At 32.7% G+C, this 19,652-nt stretch overlaps 1 protein-coding gene across 2 annotated transcripts; it reads right to left on the bottom strand.

Annotated features, from left to right (window-relative positions):
• Positions 1–15,184: 15,184 nt before the first annotated feature.
• LOC120068194 (protein REVEILLE 1-like) lies at positions 15,185–19,047 on the bottom strand. Of its 2 annotated transcripts, none has more exons than XM_039019901.2 (6): positions 18,095–19,047; positions 17,267–17,380; positions 17,057–17,168; positions 16,892–16,953; positions 16,347–16,724; positions 15,185–16,255 (listed from the first exon to the last, which is right to left on the bottom strand). In XM_039019901.2, the coding sequence occupies exons 1-6, from the start codon at positions 18,119–18,121 to the stop codon at positions 15,542–15,544; spliced, it is 1,407 nt and encodes a 468-aa protein (XP_038875829.1). In that variant the 5' UTR covers positions 18,122–19,047; the 3' UTR covers positions 15,185–15,541. The 2 variants fall into 2 exon arrangements, with proteins under 2 accessions (XP_038875829.1, XP_038875830.1); XM_039019902.2 differs by having other exon boundaries at positions 16,830–16,953; positions 18,095–19,014.
• Between the last annotated feature and the right edge of the window lie 605 nt (positions 19,048–19,652).

Genomic DNA, 19,652 nt, shown 5'->3' on the forward strand with positions numbered 1-19,652 from the left:
ACTTCTCGACAACCTGTTCCCACGAAGTTATCACCCCTGGTTTGAGGGAATATGCCCATTTCCTTGCTTGATCGCATAACGAAAATGGGAATAGCGTGAGTCGAACTTCTTCAGTAGAGATATTTGGGAACACAAAAGTGTTACAGATTTCAATAAAACTCTGGATATGGGTGTACGGATCCTCGCCACGCCTTCCACCAAACTGTCCAACTGTCTGGATCATCTGTAACATAACCGGCTTCATCTCAAACCTTCATCCGTCCAAAGCTGGCCTCATGATTCTTGGGGAGAAATCATATAGCTTAGGTGACGCATAGTCTCGAATAGGTCTATTGCGATCGTTCGCCAGGAGAATGGTGTTTGCCATGATGTTGTTTGCGTTTACGGCTCTTTCTTCCAGTTGTTCCGCCATTCGAGGATTTCTTTCTTCTTATTGTTGGCGGTTGTTTCTCTATCTTCTTCGGAATGTTCTTTCTATCTTTGGGTCATAAGTGGGCTTAGGAACGTGTCCTTCGCTCATGTGACGCCTACTTCTTCCCTTACCAAAAGAATGGCGGTGCCCAGAGGTCGAAAGCTACAAAGAAAATCAAAAGGTTTACTGTTAGCGCAATATATACTGCCATAGTCCCCAGCAACGGCACCAAAAACTGGATGCATTGTGAATTGTGATGCGATTATGGTGTGAGTTTGCAGTGGTATGTGTTATGCGATGCAAGTTTTCCTAATAAGACCAAAGTGTAAGCCTCACTAGGTTTCCTTGTAAGTCCAGGGTCGAACACAGGGACTACTGAGTAAATATGCGATAGTTACTTCGATTCTCTTGCGGTGGTGAAAATGAATAAGTTGGATGGTGTTTTGATTAAGAATATTTCCTATGCAACGGAGTTCGAACGAAGAGTTGATGGAATCAAGAGTAACAATGAGTGTGCGATGAACGGGTTGAGAAGGGTTTAGCTAATACTTTCTAAGATTACATTCAAGTTATGCGATCATGCTACACACAAACAACAGCACGTCATCTCTCAATGCAAATGCCATAATTTCTATTTCTAGGACGCATGCGATGTAAACGAAAAAGTCGATAGGACTTATGTCTAAGCCTCTATTCTTGCCTATGCGATGATGAATGTTGCACACATAAAATAAGGTGACCGCATACAATCATATCCGATTTCTAGGGTGTATGCAATGTGTAAGTAGCGATAGAACCTATATCTAAGTTTCTATTTCTTGCTTATGCAGTTCTAACTTGACTCTCTTAAGTCTAGATTCTATCTTTAGACTACTCTCTCAAGTATCTCTAAAGGGTGAATGATGCATACATAAGACAAGATGATCGCATAAAATGTAAATCTTGGGTCATGCAAGCTAAGTACTTCTCAACCCATTCAGAAATTTAGCTACTCATGTGAAGTATGCAGAGATTGAACATAGATTGAAATGAGATTTCCATTTTCTATAAGTAAAGTGTTGAATACAAAATAACAAATGGAATTTAGAGATAAGAAGCCCGGTAAGCAATGTCTTACTTCCCGTGGCCTATTACACTGCCTTTTTCACTCCAACTCTGTCCAGATGAATATTCTTGCTCTCGCAAGTGTTGGCCCTCTCTCCCTTTGTAGCGCTTTCCAGCAGTCTCTCAATATGTCTGGGAATGATCTCTCAGCTTCTTCGTCTTCGAGCTTGTCTCCATCCTCTAAATCTAAGTACGAGTACGTACGTGAACAGACTAACGGCTTTCTAACTTGTATATTCTCCTCCTTCCTTGTTACAATGGTGGCCTTCGGTATTTATAGAGCTCAAGGTGAAGCAGCCTTTCTCTCCAATGATTGCAATGATGGACGATCATTAAATCTCTTGCTCTGATGCGCCGATTAATAGTCATCGAAAGTTGAGTGTACTTGCTACAGTGTGGCTTTAACGACTTGTCAACTAAATTCGGATTCGATTGTCATCAGCTTTCTGTCCCATCATGATTTATTGTGCAATCACCTTTACGGCCACCTTTTTGAGCAACTTCTCACAATCGCATGGCTTGCAATCGCATTCTTTAAGTGTGTTAACACCTAATTCCTTTGGATCACATTTTCCCTTACGCCAATGCATTTTTCCTGTACAAAATAAGTAAATTAACTGTTTCTTTAGTTTAGCGCTTTTGGACATGATATTACTTATTTTTACTGTCGCATTCTCTCATTGTTTTACTTATTTGAGCTTTAATAACGTGTATTTCTACCCATTATCATATAGCTAATTACACGATGGAAGCAGAATACGTAGCTGCATGCAAAGCAGCTAAAGAAGCAGTGTGGCTACGCAAGTTCCTGACAGGTTTGTGTAACGCGTTTGGATTGATGATATAAATTGCTCACAATGATGCGATACTACTTCTAGTTATGTGTTAATTATGGATGTTCATGTAGTATGCCATGCGTTGTCACAAGTTCCCTTACGATGGAACCAAGTGTAATTCCACCGCAAGACGTTCATGATATATGCGACCAAGTTTTCAATCTTTAAAAATGAGTTTGTATAGGTATATAAATTGCAATAAAATAAAGGAAAGCAGTAAAGATGCGATAAAAACACAACAGTGGTGCAGTTGCTAATTCCAAGGAACCTAGGAGTCACAAACGTGGAAAACGTATCGAAAGAAAGTATCATCTCATCAGAGAGATTGTACACCAAGGAGACATGATAGTCATGCAGATAGCCTCAGAAGACAATCTTGCTGATTCGTTTATGAAGGCCCTCTTAGCTAAAGTGTTCGAGGGCCACCTGGTTGGACTAGGACTACAAGCAACATAATCTAGGGCAAGTGGGAGAATGTCAAAAGGTATTTTGGATGCCCTATTTTGTTGTATTTTTCTTTCTTTATTTCTCAACAGTGTAAACATTATATATTTATATGTTTGTCTCACTGAAGTGTTAGTCCAAGTGGGAGATTGTTAGGAATGTCCTAAACTTGCAGTTCGTAAATGTTGCAAACATATTCTATTTATCAATAAAATTGTTGTTGAGATTTTTATTCAATAAATTATTATTGATATTGCATTCTTTTATGAAAATCCAATAAACGAATCCATGACTATAACATGAATACTTTAACTTTATGTGGCGACATAAAAATGGATGAGTTTTAGTATGTAGCCAAAATGGTCTATAAGTATATGGATGAGATTGGATACCTCGTCCTGGTGACACTATTGGATGCGGCACATTTTGTATACTGATACAAATGAAGTGATCCAAAAATCATTCATGTAGAGGCGTGTGAGTGAGGGCATCCTGTATAATGAGTTTGCATAAGACCGGACATCAAAATAGTCACTTTTCTTTATAACAACTGTTTATTGTTAAAACTGACTATCTCAAACTCAATGACCTAAGGTAACTCGATCTTATCCTGAGCTAACTATGAACTCTTATTTATTCGGGATGATCCTTTGATTTGCATAGGTGAGAGTAGTCCAACAACATTGCTCAATAAGCCTCTCATTTTGGGGATAAGATCGAATAGATAGTTGGGGACATAGCCTTGCAATATGGAATTCACTTCTACCCGATTTAGGGTTAGCAGATGGGTTTTTCACTTAAGCGTTGATGTATTTTCTTGAACAATGGGGCCCCGCCCTCTCTTGGAAGAGAGGGTTATGATTTATAAGTTGAACTATAAATCAATTGTTCAATGGAGGATCAGTGGGAGCTCAAGGAGCAAGATGTATTTACAAGGGTAAAACAGGTCAAATTTAGGTTGTTGTTCAAGTTAGTGAAGTTATTATATATATATATATATAACCAGTCAAGAAAGGATCAGAAAAGAGAAAAAGAGTTTGAATCCGTTGGGTTTGTTTATTTTTCCCGTTAATCTTTGACCTAGCTGTAAATACGAACAACCTGTGAAGAATTGACTTACCGATAATGGTTAATAAAATGGACAGAAATATATCTACAGTGAGAAGAGTGCAACTATCGAGCTATAGTGAAATGTCTTGGTAGTCAACGAATAGTGATTAATTCGGTTTAAAGTGTTTAACCAATTAATTACAAATCGTTGGAGCTCATGATCTGTATATCCACAAGGTCCCTCTACTAGCTCGTAATTTGGATTAGTAAATTGAGTAATCTTGACGAGATTTGAAATTAGGGTTTAGAATTTGAAATGTTCAAATTCAATTATGGGCTTCTATTAATTGTGTTTGATACAATTGAAATGTTTAATTTTATCGAAATTAAACAAAATTGGAGAATCAATTAATATTTAAATTATGGTTTAAATGTTAATTATATGAAATTAAATTCATAATAGTGAAATTGGTATTTTATTACTTTAATATTAGATATTAAATTAACAAAATTAATTAAAAGGTTTAATTAATTATTTTTATTTAAAATTAATTAATTGAATTAATTTTTATAAAATTAATAAAACAAATAGATTTGTTTATTTATAATTTGGTTTTAGAAATCAATTTGTTAAAAAACAAATTTTGAAAACTCAAAGTGGAGATTTTCAAAAGTTGGAAATCTCCATTATGGTGCAAAGCACCTTATTCATCCAATTCCACTTTCTCCATGAAGAACACTGGAGATATCAGAAGTGAAAATGCTGACATGAATAACGAGAAATTCTGTGAAAAATAGGCCTTCATGCAAGTTTTGAATTTGCATGATGAAAGCTTTATAAATTAAAGTGTTGGGTTGAATGATGTTTTAAGCTTTCAAGAACTTCTTCAAGAACTCTGCAGAATTTGAAACCCTCAAAACCCTCTTCATATCTTCATCAAATCTAGCTCATTTTAGTGTTTCCACCACACATTCCTTGCAAGAGAATAGTAGAGAAGATCTTCGTGGTGGTCTACTTGTATATTGAAGCACATTTACGTGGATCTCAACTGGTGTTGAAGAGGTTTCATCAAAGGTATTGTGTTCAGCAAAACCTCTTCTGTATTAGTTACTTTGAAGCATATTTTAAACTCAAATTAATTATAATTAGAGTGCTTATTGATTCTGATTTTCTTCACTGCATGTTAATATACTCTATCAATTGGTATTAGATCATGATTTATGCACTCAATTGTCGTTAATTTGAGTTTGGTGGATATTTTTCATAAACTGTATGAAATTGGTGAACTGATATGTTTTTCTAGTGTTTTAGTATCCAATTATGTTGTAACTCTTGTAATTGGCTCTTGTTTTATGGGCCTTAATACATGTTTAAGTGTCTATAATTCATTTGGAGTCATTATAGTTGCAATTAGGATGTAATTGAAGACAAAAAATGAAGAAGGTCGAACAAAGGAACTGGAAATTCAAATTTCTGCCAGATACTTAATGGCATACTCGATGGTATTTCATGAAATACTCAATGCACGATGCCATACTCGATGGTACTTGATGCATTTACTCGATGATATTTCATGAAATACTCGATGGTACTTGATGCGTTCACTCGGTGATATTTCATGAAATACTCGCTGCTCGATGCATGATGCTTTACTCGATGGTCGATGGCGTCTACTCGATGGTATTTTGTGAAATATTTGATGTTCGATGATGCTTGATGTCAGACTCAATGCACACTAGCATACTTGATGCTGGGTGCTTGCTGATACTCGATGGGTTTTGCCCAGTTCAAGGAGGTCTGAGTGGTCTATAAGGTTTTTGAAGCCGATTTTGCTGATTTATGTAATAGTTAGGCCTTTGTTTGCTTGAAAATACCCAAACTAAAAACCATATCAGTTTTGTGTTTAATTATTTATGCGTTTGATGTATGTTATAATTAAATAAATCTTTTATGTGCATAAAGTATGCCATGTAGAATTAAAATCCCACCATAGGAAGCATGTTACATGCATTGAAGTATGTTATAAAATTTAATTAAACATTAAAATCCATAACAAAGATAAAAAGCATGCTCATTTAGGTTAACAACTTGTTTTAATAGTTAAAATATGTCGTTATCTTATAAAATTTTGGTTACAAACTCAATCAGTTCACAATTCTGCCTAAGGTTGGGGGTATTTAAGTTGACGATTTATGTAACACCTTCCACCTGGGGATTATGACTGAAATAACGAGAATTGATAACCAATTTTATGAGCTTGTGTGAGCGGTGTGAGGTTTTAAAATTAGTTTTAACCTAGACATCGTAGGTTTAAATCCAAATGTAAACATTGCACTTGGATAATAAACACATAGACTTACGCATACTATCTGCACATATAAGATTTATTTAATTATAACATACATTAATAATGCATAAATAAATACACATTGATATGGACCAGTTTTGGCATTCTAAGCAAGCAAACAACCTAAATTATTACAATAAAAATTAAAAACAACTTCAAACAGCCTCTAGATCGCACAAACCGATCCAAACCGGACCTCCAAGGCTTGAAATCGGGCTAAACCGATCAAAACAAGGGTTATCCGGACCTCCATGACTCAAACTGCTATCCATAATTAAAAACAGCTTCAAACAGCCTCTGGACCGCATGACTGACCCGAACTAGACCCGAACCACCTAAATCGAACCTCCAAGGCTTGAAATCAGGCTGAACCGGACCTCCATGACCTGAATCGGCCGAACCAATTCAACCCTGACCCATCCGAGTTGCGTTCACACATTTTTGGAATGGCTGAAACACAATGTTACAACACTTCGAGGCATTTCTTCAATTCTTGTCTGTTTGAAGAACAGCATTGCAACGCTCTAAGGGCACATTGCAACGTTGTGTGGCAGAGGCTTCTTTTGCTGCAACCAGCTACTAAGCTTGCTTCGAATTTTCTTCAATTACAACCTAATTACAGCTCTATTGACTTTAACAAATTTATAGACTCTTAATCGCGCATTAAGGCCCATAAACAAAGAGCCAATTACAACAGTTGCAACAAAATTGAAGATAAATCTAATGCCAAAACTGGAAGTATCCATATCAGCACTCATATTCATACAACTTATGAAAATCACCCACCAAGCTAAAATTAACATGAATTGAGTGCTTAAATCATACTCTGATACCAGTTGTTGGTATTGGCAATCAACTAGCGGAAGCAATTTGGATATTAAGCACTATAATTCCATCAATTTTAGCAATCAAGTAAGCATGTTCATATTAAGAAATAGAGTTTCTGAAGTTTATACCTTTGAAGAATCCTCTTCCAGCTGCAAATCTGTTTGAATTCTTCATTCCAATCTTTAAAGACAACCACTTGATCATCCCTACTATTCTCTAGGACCTTAGATTGGATTATGGGATCCAAAATGAGCTACAGTTTTTAGGAATTTTAGAGAGAATGAGTGGTTTTGGTGTTCAAGGGTTGAAGAAGCCAAAAACTAAAAATTTCAGCCAAATTGCATGCCTTTTCTAGCTTAAGTTTATCAAATTCAGCATGCTACACCATTTCACCATGGTTTGACACCAAAACCACTATCAATGAAAGTGGAATTTTAGACGGATTGAGTGGGATTTTGTTATTTAATCAATTTTAATTTTAATTTCAAACTTAAAATAAAATTGACTTTGTTATTATTTGAATTTTCACAAAATTCAAATTTTTCAGTTTTAAATAAAATTAATTCAAACAATTGATCTTATTTAAAATTTATTTAAATAATTATTTAATAATTTTAATTTAATATCTAATATTAAATCACCTATTTCACAATCATGAATCCTTATTCATACAATTAATATTTAAATCATATTGAATTATTATGCAGTTCTCCAATTTCGTTTAATTTAATAATTAAACATTTAATTATATTGTATATGATTAATAATTCCCTTAAATTAAATTTGAACGTTTCAAAATTTTCATCACTCTATTTTAAGATTTAATTCATTTGTGAGCTAGCAGGGGACCTAATGGACCTACAGATCATGGGATCCAACGATTTGAGATTAACTGGCTAAACTATTTAACCCAATTAACCAACATTCATTAACTACCAGGTTACTTCACTAAAACTCAATAGTTGCACTCCTCTCACTATAAATATATTTCTGTCCACTCAGTATAACCATAATCAATAAGTCAACCCTTCATGAGTTATTCGTAATAACGGATAGATCAAAAGTTGTTTTACCCCCGAGATTACATCTTGCTCCTTAAGACCCACTAATCCTCTAATAAACAATTGGTTTGTGATCTAATCACCAAATCGAGTCCCTCTCAGGCCAATGAGAAGTGGGGCCCCTTGTTCAAGATCCGGAGTCAGCACTTAAAGGAACAACCTCTCTACTATTCCTAAAAGCGGGTAAGAATGAATTCCGTCTTGTACCCTATGTCCCCAGCTGTCTACCTGGTCTTACCCCTGAAATGGGGGGTTTATTGAGTCGATATTATTGAGTCAACCCTCAACCATGCAAATCTAAGGATAATTCTGAATAAACAGGAGTTCATAGTTAGCTCAAAGTTAAGGTCAAGTTACCTAGATCATCGCTTTGAAGTAGTCAGTCTTAAATAGTAAACAATGTTATAAAGTAAGAGTGACTTATTTCTTGGTCAGGTCTTATACAAACTCCTTGCACAGGATGCCTTCACTCGCATGTCTTCACATGAATGATTTAGGATCACATCGTTTGTACTAAACACAAAGTAAGTTGCATCCAATAGTGTCCCCAAAATAGGATACCCAGCCTTATCCATATATTATAGATTGTTTTGACTATCTACTCAAACTTGATCACTCTTATGTCTCCACATAAAATCCAAGTACTCGTGTAATAGCCATGAATCTTAGTTTATTGGATTTAACTTTTTTTACAAGTGCAATTTACATATTCAATAACGGTTTATTGAATAAACCTCAATAACATCTTTATTGCAAATAGAATATGTTTAATTTTACAGACTGCGAGTTTTAGGACATAAAACCCAACACTATATATGTTATATCAATTTGAATCTCATTCGAATATTTATTTATTTCATATATAATATTAATTATAAATCATATTTATAATTAACTGTATATATTAAAATGTATCTATATACATTATATTATTTGTATCTTATACAATTCATTCCCTTATTTAATTTGAACATTGATTCTTATTTTTACCCTTAGTAAGCTAGCAAGGGGATCTAATGGATCTATAGATCAGAAGCTCCAATGATACGAGATTAATTAAGTAAACTCTTTAATTAAATTAATCAACATTCATTAATTGTAGGTCACTTCACTAAAGGCCCCTAGTTGCATTCTTCGCATTGTAGATATATTTCTATGTCCAGGATATAAACAATTAACAGTAAGTCGACCTTCACAAATCGCTTGTAACTATAGTTGGGTCAAATTATCACTTTACCCTTGTAGTTATATCTAACTCCTTAAGTATCTCGGATCCCTCTAATTAACAAACATTTTATAGTCCAACTATAAACTAATCCCTCTCGGGCCAGTGAGAGGGTGAGGCAAATCATTGTTTAAGACTCAAAAGCAACCTTTAAAAGAGTAATTCATCTACTTACCCTAAAGACGGGAAGGAGTGAATTTCATCTTGTGAAGCTATGTTCCCAAGTCCCTGCTTGGATAAATCCCCAAAATGGTAGGTATATTGAGCTAGCAAATCTGACCATTGTCACTCATAAAGATCAAACGATCGCCCTCATAGACAAGAGTTCACAACTCACTCAGGATTAAGGTCGAGTCACCAATGGCTATCCTATGAAATGTTAATCTTTTCAATCAACGGGTTATAAAAAGAGACTAATCATTTCGCCATCAAGTCTTATACAAACTATTCGAATAGGATATCCCTACTCGCATGTCTCCACATAAACGATTAGGATCAAATCATTTGTAAAACTTTACAACTATTGTAACAATTATAAAGTGGGTTGTATTCGTAGTGCCACTAGGATAAGGCACCCAACTTTATCCATATACTACAGACCATTTAGGTTATTACTTAAACATGATCCACATGTATGTCAACTACATACATGTTTAAGTTACATAAATAACCTCATATCTTTCTTTAATGGATTATTGCATAAAATAATGAACCATTATTTTGAATAACATATTAACTACGAGGCTTTAAGGCATACACCCTAACAGAGGCTTTGTCATCCCTCAAAGAATTTTCATTCATGAAAACCCTAAAAACTCCAAACATCCAAAAAACTAACGTACTATGGTTTTCTTCACTCCTTTGAACCCGTCCTAGTTAACTAAAGGGACTTAAAAAGTCCATTTTACCCCCAACTCAAAAACTAAAACTCCCAAAAATAAGGTATGTTTGCAATTAAAAAATGTGAATTAAAAATTTAACAAAGTTCAGTCGGTTTCATTTTGTAGCATCAATTAAAATCAATTATAGAGCTTCTGATCAGATATTGCTGCTTGAATCCTCTCAATTGAGTCTCTCCATTTGTATGCGAGAATTCAACGCTAACTGTAGTTTCTTTGCTCTTGAACGTGTGATTGGTCCCAGAGGTAATACGAGGGCTCCTAATTCATATCAGGAGGGTTTTCTCTTTTTCAGTATGAGGAGATGGAGGTAAACGCTTGTGAGAGCTCTCAGACTTAAAAGAATCCCTCTAGTTAGAGAAGAAATTTGGAAGTAAAAGTAGTTTGTATAGGTTTAATTTAAAAAATTAAAAATTAAAAACCAAATAGTTACCAAATGGGACTTAAGTTTAAAAAAAAATAAAACTTGTGATACAGACAATGATATTTAATTTCCAATTGAAACCTCAAGAAACAAACCAAGGAGGTTAGGTTTAGGATATTGTTTTTTTTTTTTTTTTTTTGGTTCTTTAACTTCTATTTATTTCACTTTAATCTCCAAACATATGTCTCAAATCTAAGTTAAACTACTTTTAGCTTCTAGAGAATTTTTTAAACAAATTGACCCTTAGCTAACCTAATATAGTAATTAATTAACATCTTGGTCATTTATTGACAATAATAAATTGTCTTAGAAAATGTTTTCATGATAGTTAATCAATGGCAATAAATACTTATGGTTGACTATATTAAAATGTCACGAAACAACCAATAATATGACTAATTTTTCATGTATTGTTTATACATTTTATTTGATGGTGGATTCAAAAACTAAAATAAAAAATCAAGAAATATGTTAATGATTAATTTTTAGGGTTATGAAAACCTGTTTTTATTGTACTGTAAATTAATAATTTCAACTAGATGAACATGTAAATGTTAAATGAGGATAACATTTTTTAATTTTATATTAAAAGCTTAAATCTCAAATATTAAGAGAAAAAGATAGGTGATAGTATATTTAGGACAGAGAAAATTAAAGGTAAAAGAAAGTGAGGTCTTATTGTCTGTTTAGGAGCAATAGTGAATGGCCCAATCCCTTCCAATTGTTTGAAAAATTTAAATAATATGGGACCCTTGAAAAATGCCTAGTCGTGACATGATACTGAGTTCCTCTCAAAAGATAATGAAGAATGAAAAAGAAAGTGAGAGAAGTTGTACTTCATATTGTGAAGTGCCATTACCTTATTGGCTCCTCAAAAGCTTCACAAAATAAATTCAATTTTGAGCCCAAAAGGATCCCATAGAGTTAATGCTACTATTAAAGATAGGATATGATTTAATCTAAGAAGTACAGAGTTACAAATTTAAGATACGAATACGATATGATATGACGATACATTCATTTTTGAAAAATTAAAATACAGATACATTGAAGATACACGTTATTATATGTGTGTGTGAGTATATAGGATGATGCCCAATTAATTGTTATAATACTTATTTTAAGTTAGATTAAAATAGATTCAAGAAAAGAGTGAAAACTTGAAAAAAAACAATCTAATAGCTTTGAGTGGTGGTTAAGCCACTAGAGTAGGAAAGAAGTAGATGATAAAGATTGCAAAATGAAGTTAGGATGAAGGAAGTGTGAGTCATGATTTAGATATTGAGAGATGAGAGAATAACGAAGATTTAATTACATTTCCGATTTTTTAATGAAGATTTAATTACGTTTCTGAATTTTTCTTTTAATTTTTTTATGTTTTTATCATTTTTAATTTTTTTTTTTTTTTTTTTTTTTGGATCGTTCTATTTAAGTGGACTTTTATGTTTATGAGTGATTTTAAAATTGTTAAAATTATTTTTCTCATTTTCAAAATCACGATGAAAGTCTAATCCTTCAAAACTAATTTTGATGATATGAAAAATGTATTTAAAAGTGTAAAATTGAAAACTAAATTAATTTTAAGTAATTAAAAGTGTGTTTTCGAGTGATTTTAAAAATGAAAAAAAAAATGATTTTGATGATTTTAAAACCATTCCGAACCACGCACTTAAATAAAATAGGTTGTGAGTTGAGCTTTTTAACTGGTTGGACTTAAATTTGAAAGAAAAAATGATCCAGCATATCTCATTCACGTATTTGAAAGCAGATACGCGTATCTGAAAATTAAAAGAATCAGATACTTCAAATCACATATCAGACACGTACTTACCACGTATCTAAAAGTATTTGTATATGATACATATCTAATACCGATTCTCTCCATAATTAGAAGTGTATATACTTCCTAAAATTTAATGTTATATTCTATTGGTATGAGTACAGTCGTTAAAAAATGTTAAGCTATACTTTTCTCTAAAAGGTCAAGGTTGGAATCCTCTATTTTTGTAATAATAGATTTGAATCTCCTTCTAAGAAGTCATAATACAATGGTTAAGAAATGTTCAGTTTATGTGATTGAGTTTTGTAGAGAGAAGGCATTTTGATAGAGTATCAAAGTCAGTCTAATTCATAGCTAGTAAATCTAATGCTTAGCTCTCTCTTTTTAATTCCTTCAATATTTCCGTCTTTCATTTCTTCCAAAAGAAGAGTCGTTCTCCTTGTATCAAATTTTTAAAGTTTCGTTTGATAATCATTTTATTTCTTATTTTTTATTTTTGAAAATTAAATCTATTTCCTTCATATTTCTTACAGTTACTTGTATCTTTCTTAAGTACACTGATTGAATTCTTAGCTAAATTCCAAAAACAAAAACAAAATTTTCAAAGCTACTTTTTTTAGTTATTAAAACTTGACTTGGTTTTTTAAACAATTGGTAAAAACCAGATAACGAAGGAATTTGGAGGTACAAGTAGTATCTATAAGCTTAATTTTAAAAAACAAAATGGTTACCCGGGCAACTTTTTGTCCTTGTTTTCCTCTTTTCCAATGCATGTTGCAAGGAGTTTTTAATTTTAAGTCGAATTGAACCATTATTTCATTCTCACAATAAGAATTAAGGGTGTTAAAAAAATTGATGACTGAAACAACCCGATTAATCCAACCCAGCCCAACTCGTATGGCTTGGATTGAGTTGAATTCAAATAAATGAAAATTTTATCGATTATGTTAGTTTATGGATTTACTTAAAACTGAAACCAATTCGAACTTATTATTAATTTCTTAAAAAACATGTTTTTTACTTTTATATATATATTAATTTTATTTAATTTCATGATTATTTTGGATTATTTATCCTCCAATAACTCTTAAAAACAATTTTTAACACTTTAGAAAATAAATTTATCATGATATAAATTGAAATTGAGTTGTGTATTCTAATTTAATTAAATAATTCTTTTACATATTAATATTTTTAATTTTTTTAACACGAAACAACCCCACCTAAATATTTCATAGTTGAGTTGGATTGGAATCAAATGAGTACCTCATTCACTATCAACTTTAACATAGCTTAATTGATTAAGATATATATCATGAGGTCAAAGATTAAAATCTACGGTTCATCAGGTTGTACTAAAAAAATAATAATAATAATGCCCTCACTTCCCAATGATAGTGATAGGGATGTAATGTAGGCTTTCCTCTTTCCTCAACTTTTGAGCCTTATTCTTTTGCTATTGATGGTAGGAATCAACCCCACTTTCAAGCCAGTAATTTTCAACTCATGGATATAGATGATTTTTTGAAACTTTCCCTACAAATTATGATGATTACAGGTGGAATCGAGTTGTTTGCTTGGTAATTTTGACCTCTTGGATGGGTAGCTGAATCCCCTTGCTGGATTTAGTAGTTTGCAAGTTGCATAGCATTTACAACTGTGGACTCCCACTTTATTGGGTTTTTGTATTTTTCTTATTTTCAACTTTATGATCACATTTTTCCTAGGAACAAAAAAAAAAATCATTTTTATTTTTGAGAAATTATTTCAAATGGAAAAACTGCTTAAAATATTTACAAAATATAGTAAAATTTTAAAACTGATAGACACTGATAGACTTGATATTAATAGTTCTAAAATTTTGTTAGATTTTGATTCTTTTTTCTATATTTAAAAACAACCTTTTATTTTATGGGTTATTAAGTAGTGCTTTTTATTTTTTATTTCTAGTTTCTATGTTATTTTAATATTAAACAAAGAAGTATAGGAGTAAAGTCCTTAGTCCCAATTATTTATTTCTTTATTTTACATGACTATCAAGTACAAGTATTACAAATGTGTAAATAGAAGGGCTATTGATACCTTAAGATTTGTTTAGTAGAGAATTTAAAAATAAGATATTAAGTAAAAATAAAGTTGTATTTCAGATTTGTAGATATATGTTTGGTAGTAAATTAAAAAATATATATTATAATTTAATCAATTGTTTAAAATGTGTTTGATACTATATATTTATAAATCATTAAACTAATTGTAGTTACCAACAAATACTTAGTTGACAATAAATCATTACTAAATTTCTTTATGAATATGATTTATGTTAAAAAAAATTATATAATTATTATTTTGTAATATTATATAGTTTACAATACATTATATAATATACATTATATTTAAAAAAAAATGAACTAAGTTTATAACATGACATATTTTATTTTTAAATATTTTTATCTTTATTTAATATAATTGTGGATTTCAAAATTTAAAATTCAAATTTTGGATATAATAAATATATATATATATTTAGAATTTGCACTATTTGAATCATACAAATCGAAAACATTTTTCATATACATAATCTAAATTCTCTACCAAACACATATTTGTTGAATTCAGTAAATCTAAAAACATATAACAGAATCCAGATTTTCTCTCCGACATACCATTAACTATTGTGCTATGCTCGTTTCAGCATTAAGTTTTCTACTTTGAATATCATAGTATAGTCAATCTAGCATCGAACACTAAAATGAAAAGTCAACAATAAGAGAGAAACGAGACAAAAGGGCAAAATGAACATTTAATCTCTTTAAGGAAGTCCAATGTTCAGTTTCCACATAAAGAAGTGAGAATTTACAGTTACAAAGTGATAAAATTATTTAGATAAGCAAGAAGGAACATAATTATATATAATGAACATAGGAAAACAAATTATGAAAAAGGACATTGTTAAACTATATATATATATATATATATATATTATTATAAGAATAATAAATAAGGCAAAACCTTAAGAAGCCAAGGCCAGGGATGTGGTGGTCTTCTGTACCATCTTTTATAAACCTGAGAAACATTATATCACCAAGCCTCTTGTGTGCTCCATAATCCCTGTACAAAATTTAATTTGATTCTATAAGCAAAGCCTAATCCTCTTCTCCTCTCTCTCTGCCTCTGTTATTGTATGGGACTGTCTAGCTCTCTCTGCCATGCATCTTTTGTAAGGAACAAACCCTTTGGTATTCTTTTCATGGCTACTTATTAATTCACAAGACAATGCTTTTCCAATCAATTCATCTTTAGGAACTGAATCTCCATCTCTATTGTTGTGAAATAGTCTACAGCTTTGGATGTCACTCTCATCAACTTTATCGCCATTTTCCCCACTGTTTACCGATCCGGTATTCGACCCGCACCATGATTGATCCTTGTGAGTTTCCTTATCGTCGACTTGATTTGGATTCAGATGTGCTTGTTTGAAACAGTGTACAAAAGAAAGTGGATAACTACCATAAGAACTCCACCACGATACCGGAACTGTAGAACCGGGGCCTTGCTTTGAGTCTCCACTATTGAGTTGTATGAAATAGAAAGCTCCATGATTCCAAGTGCACTCTGTATTTCCTTTAGAAGATTCCATCACCATGGAGTTCCATGGTGATACTTGCTTTTGGTTTTCCCCTAGTTTAGGGTCAGCCTCGGCCGCACAGTTCTCTACGACTGGAGTTTGTTTGTGGGGATCTGTTATTAATACAGTTCTTCCAAAGAGCTTAAGACTCTGCATTGATACTTCTTTTGTTGAGTCATCTTTTTCAATCACATCAACTTTTGTAAATAACTCCAGGTTCTGTCATCCAAAATAACAGAACTTTTAGTTGCATCAATAGGTTTTTAATTTAAGTAATTGCTATCTAAAGGTACAGAAAAAGAAGCTGCACCGTTGGAATTGTCTCATGAGGGGTTGAATTTTCTGTCCCTGGGGCTGCCGTCGGAGACTCGTCCAATGAAGATGAGTTTGGTTCTGTGGATGGAATAGATAAATCAGGAGATCCACTGTCATGATGGATCCTCGAATCAGTGAACATTAGCGTATCCGAACCGCTCGCTGCTACAACTACTGATGTTGGAGACTGCCATTCTTTATCTGAAAGTTGTGGAGACAAAGACCTTGTCTGTTCTGATATGGGGGATGCCTTATGAGAATGAGGTACTTCTTTACGGGGATATGGATGAGCTGGTTTTCGTTTAGGACGGGGAGGAGGAATCTCGATGCATCCTACTGAAGTTGTGCTACACCCATTTGAATTACGCGTGACCTAAGGCAATAATAAAAACAAATGAGAAGTTGGAAAATCATGAAACACAAGCATTAATCCTTCAAGGATCTTTAGCACGCCTTGTGATTTTTAACAATTACTTACATTCATAAATCGGAATATGTATATTATGGTAGATAATGGGTACTGGAATAAGAGCATTAGACCTTGGAGAAGAACTTTTGAGCATGGCTACGAATCTGAACTGCGGTCTTCGTGCCCACATGCTCTGTAAGATAAAATTCATTTATGAGGGAATGAAAAAATTGTAATAAGGATTCTTTATTCTCTGTTTTGTTATGTGCCATCATCCTCTTTTTGTTCAACCATACCTTCTATTTGTCGCCAATCACGACCGTACAGCTTCAAAGCTTCGATAAACTTTTCATGCTCTTCCTCTTTCCATCTTTCTCTTTGTTTTGTGATTGTGTAAGGTTTCCTTACCTAACCAATGAGCAACATAGAGTAAAGCTATTTAGAAATGCTTGGAATGAAGCATATCAAAATTCTGAAACAGAGAAATTGGGCAATGGAAGCAAAACCTTGGGAGAAAATTCCTTCAATTGGACATTTTCTGGTGAATGTTGATCAGGAGTTACAGTTGGTTCATAAACAGCTGAACTAATGTTCTCAGAACAGAGACCGCCTCCAGTGTTCTACAGTGATCAAACATCAGAGGACAAGTCAACAAAGATTTGTTTTCAAATCATGTCTCGAGAAACATCCAGAAATTCAGTCTTCACACAAAATTCTGTTCAATATATTGAAACTAAACTACTTTAACTCGACCCAAAATCTTACCATGTTGATATCCCCAGAATTATCCAAAACAAAATGGTGCATAGGACGATTATACAGCATGATTCCAAATTCGAGGATATGATTAAGAACCAATACACGAGATAACGAACTGAAAGAAATGGTGATGAGATAAGTAAAGATTTTGTGTTTTCTTCACTTTCCCCGGAGGCTCTGTATATACTTGTTAACCAAGAGGGAAAATATCTACCCAGTTTCATGACAAACTTCAAAACGAAAAACTAAAACGAGGAAAAAAATTGTCTAATATTTCGCAGGTATATTCGGAAAGCTTTTCAAGAGTAATTTTAGGAGGCCAAACTTTAGCCTGACTATACACATCTGTTGGTTCAAATTTCTATATTGACCAAAACTCATCTAATTCATCACATGGAAGGAAACAGAAATGTAAAACACGTTCTCCCTATTATTTCTCGATTCTCATGCCAATAATTAACAAGATCTGAATACATTCAAGCTACAAAAACGGACTAAAGAAATCATTTGTCCAAAATTCAAATTACTTCTCGAAAGATGAAAGCAAAGGAGAAGAAGAAATGGAATATTCATACTTGTAATTGCATGTTTGCAGCACCCATGGCTAACTCTTGGAGTGCAAATCTTCTTCCTCTGCTTTTACGAAGCCGAACACCTCTGTCTTCACAAAATTGCTTCCCGTTCAATTTACAGTAACCAAGAAATCTTCCGTGTTTCTCAAGTATAAACAAAACAAGCCCTAAATAATCATAATTTCGATGGTTTGCCTTATAAACCTTGAAATCAAACTGATTTAGTTTCCACTTCCACGGTTAAAGATCCTTGTTCAACTCAAGAGAAAATACCGAGATCAAATTTTTCAAAAACCCTAAAATTAAGTGACTAGGCACTGAACGAACATCTAACAAAAGGAATCAGATTCGCGCCAGGTTCAGAAAATTGAAGAGCGGTTTCATCCGTACAATAGCAAGAAAATAAGAACTAATTACTCGATTTCGAAAGCGAAGAAGAAGAAGAAGAAGAAGAAGAAGAAGAAGAAGAAGAAGAGAAGAAGACAATTATGAACAACAACGGCTTCATTCTTAACATGAAACAACTCGTGGTTAGGCAGAGAACAAAGAAAGCAGATCAATCTTCCTGGTGAGAATGGATAGAACAACTTGAAGAACAAATTAAACGGAAAACAATGAAGAGAAGAACAGAGAGATTCAGGAAAAAGTTAGAGATAGAGATTGAAGTCCGATGGAGGCGAAAAACCAGTCCGTTTGCGTGGAAATTGAGAATGAAAACTGGAAACGAAGAAGCAGAAGGTTGAGGATGTTGAAGCAGAAGGGAATTATGTGAAGAAGATGAAGAAATGAAGAAGGAAAGAGGAAGAGGATGAGAAAAATGGAGATTTGAATTACAGAGTAGAAGAAAAGGGAAAGGAAGAAGGATGAAGAGAAATGATGATGTGAGTTCAAGAACAAGGCGACTGAGAACTTTGGCTTCCGGTGAAGAGCCAACAAAAGTCGCTACCACATATTCCCTTTTTTCTTGTTTCTTTTCTTTTTCTGAAAAAAAAAATATATATATATATTTTTACCATTCTTTAAAATATAGTGGATAAATATTAAAAATTAGAAAATTAATTTTAAATGTCAAACAGTTGAATATACTTTTAAATATAGAAAAATACTATCGTTTCTATTTGTGTTTATCTATAACAGACCATAATAGTTTATCACTAATAGTGACATTTTACTATTTTGTAATTATTTTTGTCATTTTTCTATATTTGAAAGAAACCCAAAAATATATCAATTTATACTCCTAAATTTTGAAGTTATATCAATTAACTCGAAATTAAAAATTATATTAATTTAAATTATGAAGTTTTTTATTTGAGTATCAATTCTTACATGCGTAGACTTCCTCAAATGTCAAATTAAGGACAGTTAGAATTGATGTAGAGACGGATTTTATTTTTTTAAAAAAATATCTAATTGAAATTTCATTTGATTTGGTCGGAAAAAGTTAAGGATTTAATTGATAAAAATACAAGACACGAGCAGAATGTAATAGACGACGAAATTAATATACCAGTAAAAGTTAAGGATTTAAATTTAGATCAATATAATTATTACATTAGCA

This window comes from Benincasa hispida, chromosome 12 (genome assembly GCF_027475165.1).
Source record: "Benincasa hispida cultivar pf3 chromosome 12, pf3_genome.v1.1, whole genome shotgun sequence".
Lineage (NCBI taxonomy): Eukaryota > Viridiplantae > Streptophyta > Magnoliopsida > Cucurbitales > Cucurbitaceae > Benincasa > Benincasa hispida.